At 35.3% G+C, this 13,644-nt stretch overlaps 1 protein-coding gene across 1 annotated transcript in view; it reads right to left on the bottom strand.

Moving 5' to 3' along the window:
• Nucleotides 1-13,644, bottom strand: part of OTOGL (otogelin like) — a 90,134-nt gene that overhangs the window by 23,392 nt on the left and 53,098 nt on the right. The window contains exons 31-38 of the mRNA XM_042889899.1: nt 11,375-11,531; nt 10,865-10,891; nt 7,524-7,691; nt 5,875-6,153; nt 5,155-5,272; nt 4,368-4,447; nt 3,212-3,472; nt 649-1,550 (exon numbers count right to left, since the gene is read on the bottom strand). Coding sequence (XP_042745833.1) covers nt 649-1,550; nt 3,212-3,472; nt 4,368-4,447; nt 5,155-5,272; nt 5,875-6,153; nt 7,524-7,691; nt 10,865-10,891; nt 11,375-11,531 — 1,992 coding nt within the window. The remainder of the gene's footprint in view (nt 1-648; nt 1,551-3,211; nt 3,473-4,367; nt 4,448-5,154; nt 5,273-5,874; nt 6,154-7,523; nt 7,692-10,864; nt 10,892-11,374; nt 11,532-13,644) is intronic.

The raw sequence follows: 13,644 nt of genomic DNA, 5'->3' as shown, positions 1-13,644 counted from the left end.
TGCAGAAACATCCTACAATTTAGATTTAGAGTGTCTATACTGTACAGACTTAATCATCTTGCAGCTGTGGATTTTTTAATCTGTTATTTTGGAAATTATTGCTTATTTTTGATTGTTGCAGATGACAAGAATACACATTAATTCACACACAACCTTTCTGTTCTGTCTAGCAGTAGTGAAATATTCTATATAAAGTTTTCTGCATTGAGGATCTGTGTTATGTTCAGTAATAACTCAAAGCATTTTAAGAAATACAGAAGCACACATTCCCATCAGTTTAAACCCTATCACAAAGAGAGGAAAAAAAAAAAAAAAAAAAGCAGAAACACCAACATTCTATGGTTTCTGCCTTTTCATATCTCAGAAATATATTTTACTGTATAGAATTGCACATATCTTTAAAACCAGTTATTTTTCAGAGCAATGCATCTAAGTTACAGAATAGACCAGGGTGATATAAAAGCAGGGATGCTACAGGCCTCCAACAATAATTCATTTTATTAAATTGAAAAATAAAAAGAAAAATAGGAGATATTTAAAACCTCTGGTATAATATGCATGACATAATAAATCAGACTGAAAAGGACTATGTATTATGTATTGTATATACATATATTAACATTGTGGGGCAAGTAAAAGTGATCATACCACACAGTCAGAAGATGAAGACATCAGTGTATGCATCACTGTGCTGAACAACGTTTTGTCAGCTATAGTTGTCACTGTGTCTCTGCTTGCCAGAGAAGTTTGTGTTTCCACAGGGGAAGAAGAAGACAGAACCATTTCATCACTAGAATGAGATAAATCTATTAAAGTTCTATCCTGCAGTTCTGTGTGTTCTGTTAAATTGAAATAAGGTTTAATGGTAGTCTGTGTTAGGATTTTGGACCAATCTGATGTCTTGGCATCCGGAACTTCCGAGAGATTTTTTGCTGAGGTTATCCTTACACTTGAAAAAGGCGAACTCCGACTTACAGCAACTGTCAAATAAGGTAGGAAAGATTTCTCAGTTGTGGTTGACTTTGCCTTGGTTACATTTCTTTGTACATACGAAGTCTGGCTGCTTTCTAAAATACCTACGGTTCTTTCAAATGAGGTTACATATTTAAATTCTGAAGTTGCAAATGAGGTACTTTTTGTCTTTGATAATGGGCTTGTGGTACTCAATTTCATGACTGTTGTTTTTGGAGTTTCTTTACTGCTCTGTGAAGCTTGAGGTGGAGCAAATGTAAGTAAAGATTTGTATGACTCATACATAGGTGTTTCTATGGTAGTAGGAACTGAAGCTGAAGCCATATGAAACTTTGAATCAGCTAAATCATCTGTGGTCTTTGCAGTAATCCTAGAGTCTACAGTAGTGTCAGAAACAACTAATACACTGGCTGAAGAACTAGGTGGTATTTTTGCAAAAATATAAGGTGTTCTTAAGGATGTAACATTCACTGTTGTATTCACTATCATTGATGTAGTGGATTGAGTGCCGATTCCAGCTGATATGACTGATACTGTTCCATCTTCTGCTGAAGAACTTACTGAAGAACTCTGTCTTCCTAGAGAAATAGTAGAGATAAGAGCGGTCTTAGTAGGAGGTGAAGACATACTCTATTGGCTTTCTAAAGAGGCCTCTAGAGTTTTAGGCATTAGTAGAGAGGGTGGTATAATGATGTGTTTAGTGATGCTGAAAGGCTTGTAGAAGAGCCTATGTTTAAAATGAATGTCGAAAAATCTGCAGAAATTCAAAGTCTACAGCTGTACTTATTGATCTTGCTGGTGTATCTAGAGATGAAACTGGTGCTTGGGAAGAAATTATATTTTGTGATAACAAAGGTGTTCAACTGAATATGGAAATCAGCGAGTAAACTATAGTACATGAAGTCACAGAATATAGTAGTGATGATAGCAAGACTTTTCAAAAAGATGATAGCATTGTAAAAGAAGGATCTTTAGGAATGAAAGTGCTTGCTGTTAGTGTGACAAGGTAATTTTCAGTTCTGTGTGTTGTCCCTTGTTCTGCTTTTTAATTTTATAATAATATAATATAATAATATAATAACATAGTATTCAGAGGTGGTACCAGCGTCCTAGGAAGGAAGATTAGAGCTAGCAGACTTCTTTGGCTTTTTAGAAGTGAATGACAGTGAAAAGGAATCAGTTTGCATTATGTATCTTTATTTTCTATTGAGCTTGAGCTTGCTACAAACATATCATTGAATATTGTAGGACTTACTATTAAAGACACTGAAGAAGTGGAAGGTTCTTTATAAATACACTTTGAGAGAAAAGTGACATCTCCCATAGTTTCGGGAAGTTTCAGGGGGGTTATCAGGGAATGCACTGGTATAGATGTGTTACAGAGGACTAGGAGAAGTGGTTATAAGATTTGAGATGCTACTTGAATTAAAGATGCAGTAGAAATACTGCCTTTTATTAATGGAGAGGTCTCCTTGAGAACAGTCACTGAAATTTCTACTGAAGATAAAAATAGCTTTGGAGAAAAACTAGAGAACTTCTATTTAGTGGTACCAGAGAAGTTTTGGAAAGGGGTTTAGCTGTTTCAGAATATAAAGTTGTGGTTAATTGAAGAAAACTTGTCTCAAAGCTAGCAAATCTAGTTGTTTTAGAACTTTGATGAGTCATTGAAGTCAGTGCAGAAATGGGTGTTGGATGACTTATAGGTTGACCAACACTAGATGCAGTTCTAACAGACAAAGTAGATACAGGAGAGGTAGACGTACTAAGTATCAGCTGTGAATGCAGAAGTATGAGTCTTATGAAGGTATCTCTGCCAGCCATCCAAGCAGGCGAAGACAATTCAGAAAATACTGCTTCTTCCTTAGAATAACTTTCTGAAGGACTCTTACTCCTCACAGTTCCTGCTGGCAGCTCAGAAGTGACAAAAGATGTTTTGGAGGTTAAAGTGTTGAGGTAGAGGGAAGAGTTCCTTGCTGAGTGGTTGATACTTCAAGTGGAAATGGAAATACAAGGGAATTGGGTGTTAATAAGATAGAATGTGTTGGAAGAGGAATTCTACTGAGTAAGGTTGTTGAAGCTGCTATTGGAAGGGGTGAAGTTGTAGATGCATTAGAATTGACAGTATATGATGTGATGGATGAGGTTTGAAAAGCAGCTGGAAAATTTGTTGAAGATATAAGCTTGGAAAGGACAGAAGGACTTGCAGTGCTGTGAGGTACATCAGAAGTTTCCACTGTACTTGAAAATGAATATGATGAATAGGTGGTATCTTCCAGTGAGTACAAGTCTGTAACAGACTGTGCTGACATGTTCGTTCCTGCTAAAGTTGTGTTTGCCTTCATGGTAATTTTGACTGTCACATCAGTACCAGATGACTCAGTCCCTGAAGTTACATGTATAGGAGATGTCTTAGGAAATCTCTCTGTGGTAGCAACCGGATGAGAGATTAACAATGAAGGTTTTGTTCCGGCTGCTGATTCCACAGGTTTCACAGGTATGCCTGAAAGGAAAAGGCACATTTAACTGTCTTTTATGGTAATGAAAAATAGCAACATCTATCTTCACATAAGTACCATTTAAAGATTAGTAAATTAGAGCATCATTTTGCTGAAATTAGCAATGGTTTCTGGTTGCCTGATGGCTTTGAGGAACTCAACTCTCAAGAAGTTTTCTAATTTTGTTTGCAAATGAATAGCATATTTTTATTGTTACCTACAACCTTGAATTTGCAGAATAGTTTTGAAGCAACAAGAGAATTCTATGGAAAATTTATTAAATCTAAAATAGCAAAATATTTGGAATTAAAAACTTAGAGTTTTTATCTTCTTTTATTTCTTTGGAAGGCTGTGTAACGTCATACTAGCAAAACTAAAAATGCAATTAATTCAAACTTGTAAGTTAAAAAGACAGTATTAAAACATAATTGCTATGTAAAAAAAAATACAATACCCCCAAAATAACCAAATGATGTGGTAACTTCACACACCAGAAATTATGAAATAGATGTCCTGAATTTATCAATGGTGGCTCACCAACTGAAAAGTCTGAACTTTTCACCATAGCAGTATTTTTTCCATTTGAAATCTTCCATACACATATGACACATTAGTTGTTATACAGTCAAATCACAGTTAAGGTGAGTATGACATCATCACAAGTACTGAATTTTATAAAGTATTAGAGAAATGAAATAATTCAACGTTAGCTATGTCTCATTTGGATGTAGCAGATGCATTTTGAATGACTGGAAATTGAGCACATGTCCCAGGCGGCTCTTCTAAAGAAGGATATTCTGTTAAAGCATTTAATTTAAAAGGTAATAGAAAATAAAAGCAAAATATATCTGATTAAAACCTCATTTATAAGATTAGGTCAATAACATAACATATACTTACAGTCTTCTGGGTAAACACATTTAAGTGTGACCTCATCAAGGATCATGTTTTTGGGACAATATGGCAAGCATCCTTCAACCCTTTAAAATATTGTGTAGTTAATTCTAGATTCACAGCAGAAATACAAATCAATTTTAAGTTACTTCAGTTTGGTTAAATAAGATATTTGAATGACATCTTTTCTTTTTGTTTGTTTATAAGAATTCTGGTTTCACAGAAGCCAGAAACCCATGAAAACAGGAATCCCTATTACCAGGACTAAGAAACAAGCTAACACCAGTAGCGTGAAATCCTTCAAGTCATGCCAAGAACATCTCTTAGTATAAAGTTCCATCCTCTCACAGGAGAGGGCGGCACTCACCCTTAAAATTGTTCCAGGTTTTTGTCTCATGCATACGAACTCTGGAAAGATTAATTCAGTTACAGCATCATGAGATACTGGTTTCGGACGTGAATATATCATAGCCATTGAAGGGAATAGCCTTCATTTCATTTAATACCATTTCTACCTAGTACTGCCAGAAGTTAATCCCCTAAGCTAAATTCAATCCTTTTTATTCTTGCTCCTACTTATGTCGAAAGATCACATGCAAAAGGAATACATAACACAGAGAGTAAGAGGTTTTCACAATACTTGTAAGAGCTGCTGTTAAAATCTGGATGAGTAAAATAAATGGATATTGCTGCTGCAGTAATTTTTACAAGATTAAATTAATTTTTACAAGATTAATTAAACATACAAGACATAGAATAATGTAGTAGTAATATTGAGCTTAATTTGACTTACGGAGGAAGGAATTTACATGCTGTTCCTTCAGGATCACTGCATGTTTTAAAGCAAGGATTAGCACAAGATTCATATCTCCATTCACACATCTTCCTGTAAGGCACAGATGCACTGAGTTCTGAGGAAGAAGGAAAAGGTATTATTTATTGGCTTTGTAAGTCAATAAATTGTAAATGCATAGTCTTTTCTATAATGTATTTTGGTAATTTCAGAAAAATGTAAAAATAGAAAACTAAGAATAGGAATTCTCAGGAACTTTAATAGGTGAGATTTCATTCATTTATGCCATTTGAATACATACTTCAAATTCAAACAAGGTAAAAAGCATCAGAACATAAAAGATAAAAAAATTCTCACTTTTCACAGCATATTTTGTTTAAAAAAAAACAGTGAAACATACTGAATATACTGTTTGTTTCAGAAGCAGTATTTACCTCATTCATTAAACAAAAAAGATATCATGCAGTTCAATAACAAGACTTTAACATGCTTTTTTTGTGACATGATACATGCATTGTGAAAAAGAATGAGAATATAGTCCAAAGATAAATTAATCTTTGCATATGCAAGAATTAGAAAATTATAATATTTGGAGGTGGAACTCAAGACCAAATTAGAAGAGAAAATTAAAATGCTAGTTGCTGTTGTTGGCACAAGAGAAGTGCTCCAAAGGCAAACAGAAGAATCCATACTTATTAATGAGGATTATGCAAAATTTACCTTCAATACTAAAGCTACTCATATGTTTGAATTCTTCTGAATCATCGTACTTTGCCACTTTAATACCAGATGATGTGAGAATGATGAAAAAGCCTTTTTTACTGTGTAGCTCAAAGGCACTGAGCCCTCGACTCCAGAGGCCTTGGTGGTGGAAGAAGGTGGCTCGTCTTTGGAAGGAGGCACTTGCCTGCCATTGCTCCAATCCAACAGTTTCATCAGCATGTACATACAGAAAGTAGTTTGGTCTTTCAGCAGACTCAAGGGAAACAAGGGAGAGAGCTTCCACAAAAGAAAAAGTAAACCATTACTTGTAAGGTTTTCAGAGAAAACGATCTGAAAGTGAGATTCAATCTATATATTGATTAAGTGGCTCCTTAAAATAGCTGTTTATCAGAAAAGAAAAAAAAACCCACACAACTAAAAAAGAACAGTTTCCTATAACATAAAAATATTAGAAATGCAGAGTCTAAAGGAAACTTCAAATGATCACATAATGCAGAGTTCACCAGAGGGCTAATCAGATATAAACTACATTCAGCTTACTGCTAGACCTCAGAACAATTCGTAAGCACTCTCAGTTTTTGGATTTACTCAAATTGGGGCAGTTTTTCCTCAGATTTTGACAAACGTCTGACATTTCAACTGTAGCAAAATTTCTTTAGTAAAATTTCTTTTGTAAAAATTTGCTTGAATTCACCTTGATGATTTTTTTACCTGAATATCATATCCAGCAATACATATATCTGCATGCTAAATAGAAGTCTGAACACTCTGTTCTCATGATGAAAATGAAGAAAACTCTCTGAGTGTTTAAGAACTTGAAAAAAGGCTGACTTCAGATTTGGTTGGTGCCTTGAATAAATCTAGAAGTACTTTTATTCTGTATAAACACTATCCTGACCCTCACAGATAAGAAAACTTGTGTACTACACAGATATAATTAATATTTTACTTATAATTCACATTGCTTAGCTTATTGGACAAGTCTGAACTGATATTTCTATATAATATACTTTCTCTTTTAAAAATCATAAAAGATCTAATTTGTATATGGCAAATTGTCCGAAGCATGTGACTACAGTTTCAAGTTTTACTGTGAAAACAGCCCTTCTTTGTGTTGATTTTTGAAGATTTGGAATTTTGTCAACAAATTAAATTTCGTGACTGCAGAAAGCAATGAGAAAATATATAAAACAGAAGATGTATGTAGAAGAAAGAAGATTTAAACATCTGGTTGTACTAACTTTCACATTTTATGGTGCACTGAAAGTCACCAAAAACAAGAATAGACAAGAATTTTATTGGAGACCAAAATATTCCTTGTTTCAAAATTGTTAGATACGTATGCGAAATTTTCCAGTTTCCAGTTATGAAATCTAATTGCATTTTTCTGAAGAAAGAATTCTATCCATTTGCATTTTAAACATTCTAAAAACAGTTTTTTGAAAAGTCAGCTTTACAGCTGACTGATTTACCATTTTTTTTCTCCAAAGATAAGTATTCCTCCTCAAAAATAGAACATTTCATCCTTACTTATTCCAATAACTAAAAATATCCATACAATTTTAGTTCTAGAAGATGCAGCAACAATCATTCAGATGGTTTGAAAAATATGGGCAGACATTCACATAAACATTGAGAACACTTACATAAATCTTTATCTTTGAAAAGACCTGGAGTTATCATGAAACTGAAAAATACATTTCCATACACTGCATTTCTAGGCAGGGGAAATATTCGTCTACTGGAAATATTAGCTCCTATAATTGTATCATTTTCTCCAGAACTTGCCAAAATATATGGTCCTTCACCAAGACCTAAGAGAAGAAGAATCAAACAGAAAAACAAACAATTCTACTTGCACAGCATACATGACTTGAGCCTTAGCTGACAAAATATTGCTTTACACATTCACCTTACCTGGAATCAAATACATTTTGAACTGCAACTCAGTGCCTCAAGGTATTTTGTTGAAGTTGGCCTGTATTTATGTATTTGAGGCACTCCCTTCCTCTTTGCTTGATTTCCAGAATACAACAGATACAAAGTCCACATTAAAAAGATATGGCTAGTTATCTTCACAAAATAACTTGAACAAAAAAGCAACCTGGACTGCTTTTGTATAGTATTTAGTTTTCCACATGTCCTTACTTCTGTACTTTGGAAGATCAGCACTGCAGCTTTAATATTATTACCCAAGACATCAAAGGTATTCTAAGCTCTACAAAGCTATCAAAAAAAGAAGAAAAAAAAAAAAAAAGAAAAAAAAAGAAAGATTAAAGAAACTTTTTAAATTACAATACTGTAATTGAAATTTTGGCAGCAATCTTGTTCAAGGAGTTTCCTACTTCATCCCCTCCCACAAAACACTTGCTTCTGTTCCTCTGCTGCCCCATTTATTATGACATCCTAAGTGCTTCGGCAGTAAACTGATCCTACTGAAAAATAACCAGCTAAATTTTCCAGTCTGGTTCAGCACACAGTCATCCAAAAGTTTATGCCGATACAGCAGTGACAACTTCAGCCAGTACTGCTGCCAGAATGCTGGTGGCCTAATCATGCCCTAGACATCCTATAAAAAATTCTAAAGGTATTTTTGCTGGACTGGAAAGGGCCCACAGGGTTACATCCAGATATAACAGCGTCAGTCCTTGTCACTATAGTCCAGTAAAAGAACCAAGAGCAGCATACTTCTAAAATCTTGCCTTGAGTAATAAACAAGATTTGTAATTTTTGTGAAAGCTTTTAATCCTTTAATCCTAGTGGGAATAAAAAAAAATGAATCGCCTTCATAGCGTAGCACAGCTCTCTCCAGTATGACTTTCAAGAGGGAAGGACGTCTCATAATAATGAGATTTGGCTCCACTAGAACTTAAACACCACTTTCTGAAGAACACTGCAAGAAAATAAATACTGCTTCTATACTGAAATTATGCCGGAGCTCACATGCTTAGGAAGTTCACAAGTTTGTCACAAAGTGACCCCTTCTATAGAAGTGACAAGTCAATTACAGTCTCTTCATCCTTAATCACTGGATGTTTACCCTCACATATTAACAGATTTTTTCCCTGTAGCTTCAGCAAAAGCAGCAACGAGCCATAACAGGGAAAGTTTCCATGAAGATTCAACAGTTTGGCACCATACAAGACAAAAAAAAAATCAGAGGAGCCATCCTACACTCCAGAAGGTCAACAAGATTATTGAACACAGTGGGGCCACTGACCTCCATCCATCAAAAGTTTACGAAATCAGTTAAAACCACAAACATCAAGTCAAAGAAACATCCCAGTGGTTAAATCTTCATTGAACCAGAGCAATCTCTTTTATATGTCAATGCAAGAAGGAAAATCAAATGAAAGCAAGTCAGTTCAGAATGAAAACCTGTAACATAATTGCATAATGTGACAAATGTTTTCTTTCTAAAAAATAATATCAGATTACTTATTATCATAAAGATTAATCTTAACTCAGTATTACCAGAGATTCAGTATGTCTACACAATTCCTTCTTGAGAGGAGACTTAAGTTTTCTAACAAAGGCAACTAGTTCAGTGACGTGAAAATGTTAATATAAGATGTACAATGAGTTAACATTAGAGTCCCTTATTGTGAGATTGCCTGTTTTTATTTAAATGGGACAACACCCAAGCAATACATGGGATATTGTACAGAAAATAAACATTTTTAGATATGCATAGCAGAACAGAGTGGAAATGGTTTTATTATTGGAAATCATTTAACACAGATATATGTGACAAGATGTTTTGAATAACCTTGACCTCTTGTTTTTATTTTTGAAAGAGTCTTAACAAAAGGAAAATAGAACATATGAGTATTATAATTGATTACCAACTAATTGATTATTAACATATATTCACAAAACCGAAACAATTAAAAGTAATAATGGGTTTCCCAAATCATCAAACAAATTGTTCATGTTTTGACATCTCATATGCAATATCTAGTTTTCAAATGTTTTATCGTATCCTAACAGATATTGTAGTACTGCATCAGCAAACACAGGCAATGGAAAAGAGTATTTTTGTGCAGACTCAGTCTGTGGAACTCAAGAATGCAGGAGATGTGTTCATACACACTTACCTTCAGAGATATTTTACAGCCTCTGACTAAGCAGAAGAGAAGACTTTTATTACAAATGGGAGGTTATGTCGCAAAAATAGTCAGTATAGTGACATAATGATATTAAAAAGGAAACGAACATGTGGTGAATGACATATTTGTCACCTCTCCTTTCTAATTTGATCTGAAGGTCCAGTGAGACCAAACGATGGTGACTATGCAATCCTACCATAAGGAATGGGAGTCTAGAAATGAGATTATATCCGACACTGCTGGAGCTTACAGAGGCTTTTCTCAGCACAAGCTACAAGGAGGGTTACTTTCTGTGTGCATCATATCATGTTTCCTCTGAGATGCCAGATGCATGGTTTTACTTACAAGAAAGATGTTTGTTTCCATACTCCCCCTGTCTCTGGACATAGAGCAGAAAGATCCGTGAAAACTTGCTTTGCTTAACATGCTGAGCACACTGAACTCACATATCCAAATCAAGAATACAAAAAATTCTTTCTAACCAGCAAAGAGAGATACTACCACAGCATACTTTTTCACCTTTAGCCAGAATGAAGCAATATAAGAAAATTATCTCTTGGGTTTCTGTTTTTAAAAGAGAAACAAAATATTTTGGGGAAAGATAAATATTTCAGAACAGCATAGCATAGAAGAAAGATGATAGAAAGTATGCCAAAGATACCTTCCATACTCTAGAACGGCAACTGTGGGAAATTATTTTTTTTTAAGTGAATGGTGTGCAACTAAATGCTTTATAAATACAGATTTGTTGTTGGAATCAGGGAGTACAGATTCATTTCTAGCACATAACTAGGTAGCATGCTAGCAAACAGAGTTAAGTGTATTCAGCAATAACAAATACTTGGAGGAATGAAAGAGTAATGTTAAGCACTACATACCTTGATTATAATATTCACAGTCATAAGCTAAAAGAAAAAGGAAACAAGGATGTTGTTACTATAAAGTAAAACAGATCACTCTTATCTGCATCCTAAAACTGTAAAATTCACTTTCATGTTCTGTAACATATTCCAGCCAGTGACTTTATTTCCTCTGGCTTTTATTCAGGGACAAACAGCTGTATTTAAAATAGATGTGCCCAGACATCAAACCTAATTGATAGACAGCACTAATTATTCTGTATTCAAGAACTCCTCCCACCCTCAGTGAAAAGCAGAGTGGACTGAATCTCTTTGCACACAGAATTCTGGAACCCCTCCACAGAGAGAAGTAGAACAGTAAATGTAAGGTATTCAGCAGCTAACACATACATTGCTTGAAAAAAAAAGGCAAAGAAGGACATTTATTAACCACCTGCTTGTGTCATGCTTGTATTTTTGTGAAGAGAAAGGCCATATATACCCACTTCTCTGGGTGGTCTGTGGTGTGAGGCCATCCCAGGTACATACCACAGAGCGAAGGAGATCGCCAATGAATCACTGCTCCATGCTGGCAGCACTTGTGGGCATAAGCTGCAATACTGGTACACAAACACTCACAGTCCCCACCAAGATTGCAGTTACACGTATCTGTATGACAGTTCTTGACAAAAGAAGTCACATCAATCTGGAAAAGAGAAGGTGGGAAGGGGCGGGTGACTTGATTACATGAGTTGAACAAATTTATGTTGCACCATTTTCAGCAGGAAGGTGCAAGGAAGGATCGACTGAAAGAATTTAACACAAAAATTTGGCATTTTCTAAGATTTTGGTATAATCCTTTACAAACAGTATACTGCAAATAACCAGTTTGTACCTATGTTACAGACAAAAGAAAAATTTTAGTCAATGGCTTTTAACAAGTATGACTGTTCATACTCTCTCCACACTCTTGCTGTTAGTTGATTCTGAAGAGCACAAAGGTGACAGTTCTGCGTTTTCATAATGCAAATGCTGCCACCTATAGTCATCGTGTTAGCTCTGCATGAAGAACAATAAAATCAGAGTTACAGAGCTGTAACTCTGATCATCGAGTACTTAAAGTAGAAATTTGAGCAGGGCCTTGGTCAGGGGAAGCAAGCTTGAGCACACATCTGACATTTTACAACATATTCAACCTTCAAATCTTCATTAACTGAGGCACTCACTTCCCCACTCTAAAATCTCCCAAATTAAAACTGTGATACTGATACTGTACTTCTCGGTTTTAAGAGGTCTTTTTTTGTAATGTTGAGCAAGATCTCCTAAAAAAAAACTGTTCTCATTCAACACATTGATTCTTTAAAACAATGTTTCTCTTCAGTTTGGATTCATTTATAGACTCCAATCTGTCTCAGCTGTAGAGCATTCCAATGACACTCAGATTACACAAACACCGTCACAGCAACAAGGCAGCACTGAAACAGCTTCTCAGCTGGCAGTTGCTGGATGCTGACAGAGATAAGATGACTGTTATTCTGCCTTTAGTGCTTAGAGACAGATGCCATTTTACTTTCATTCTTTTTTCTAATTTTGGAAATAGAGATACTACTGGAGTGGGGGCATGAGCCGTTGAAAATGGCTATAGCACCTTAGCAGAAATTACCAAACAGCACAGTAGCTTCAGATTTCATCCTCTCTTTCATCTGCATCATCTTATTGTGACAAGCAGGAAGGCTCAGATTGAAGTTCCTTTTGAGTTTAAGAGTTATGGATTTTTTCTTTCCACTCTTCAGCTGCTGAATTCAGTGCTCAGCTGAGTACTGCAATCCATAAGTGCCTTCCAGCCAGAGATGCAAAATTTTGTGTCCCTTAAAATTGGATTTTCCAGCCTGGGCTGAATCTGAGGCTGTGTCCCAGAGCAGGAATTTGTCTCTATGCGCAGCAGCATCCTACACCACCCACACTGCAGGAGAGACTCTGCAAGGCAGCTGCTCTAAGCACTGTGAGACCTAACCCTTCACCTTCTATTCCTCCTAGCCTCCCAGAGTCCAGCTGTGCTTATTTTATTGCTTTATTGTGTTTCATGGTGGCTTTTTTTTTTTTTCCCTTGGTACCTGCCTGTGCAGGGAGTAGCCAGGTAGGTATCTTTGATAGGAAGTCATGGCACCTTCCTTTAATAAGAGCAGTTTTTCACACATTCATGAGTAGGTTGTAAAAATACCTGGAAGATGTTTGCTTTACACGCTGTCTCAAGATGGATATATGCATATGAAAATACCTGACAATGAATTAAAAGTCATGTTTTGCACCTGACATGAATTTCTTGTTATTAATGTGCTAAATTCTTAGCATAATATCTGAAAATTTTAATCACAACATAGGTAAGATAAAGAATGGAATGGAAAACATCTGTCTTTAAGACTTATTGTAATATAGCTTCTTTAAAACTCTCAAAAGTCCATTTTTATTTATTACTTTCCACTTTGAAAATACACTCATCACTGTGTTCTCAGGCACACGTTCAAAAAATTCTTTACATAGTAACCAAAGTCAACATCAATAAATCTCCTGGGTTAAGCTACTGCAACCTCCTCTTCAGACAAATTCCTGACCATGTTAACATCAAACTCCAGTCCTGAAAGTCAGGAGATTCAGCTGCAACATCTACTAATCTCATTTAGTCACAGAAAAAAAAAAAAAAAAAAAAAAAAAGAGTGAAGCAAAACATCATAGTGGTTCTTGCTTGCACAGGTGTTAAGAAGCACCTCTGAATACCTTTGGGAAGCTCAAATCAGAAAGAGACATAGATACACAGAGAA

The sequence above is a fragment of the Lagopus leucura genome, unplaced genomic scaffold (assembly GCF_019238085.1).
Source record: "Lagopus leucura isolate 7727_CA_CO unplaced genomic scaffold, USGS_WTPT01 Super-Scaffold_100159, whole genome shotgun sequence".
In the NCBI taxonomy this organism is placed as follows: Eukaryota; Metazoa; Chordata; class Aves; order Galliformes; family Phasianidae; genus Lagopus; species Lagopus leucura.
This window is presented reverse-complemented; position numbering and strand designations above follow the sequence as displayed.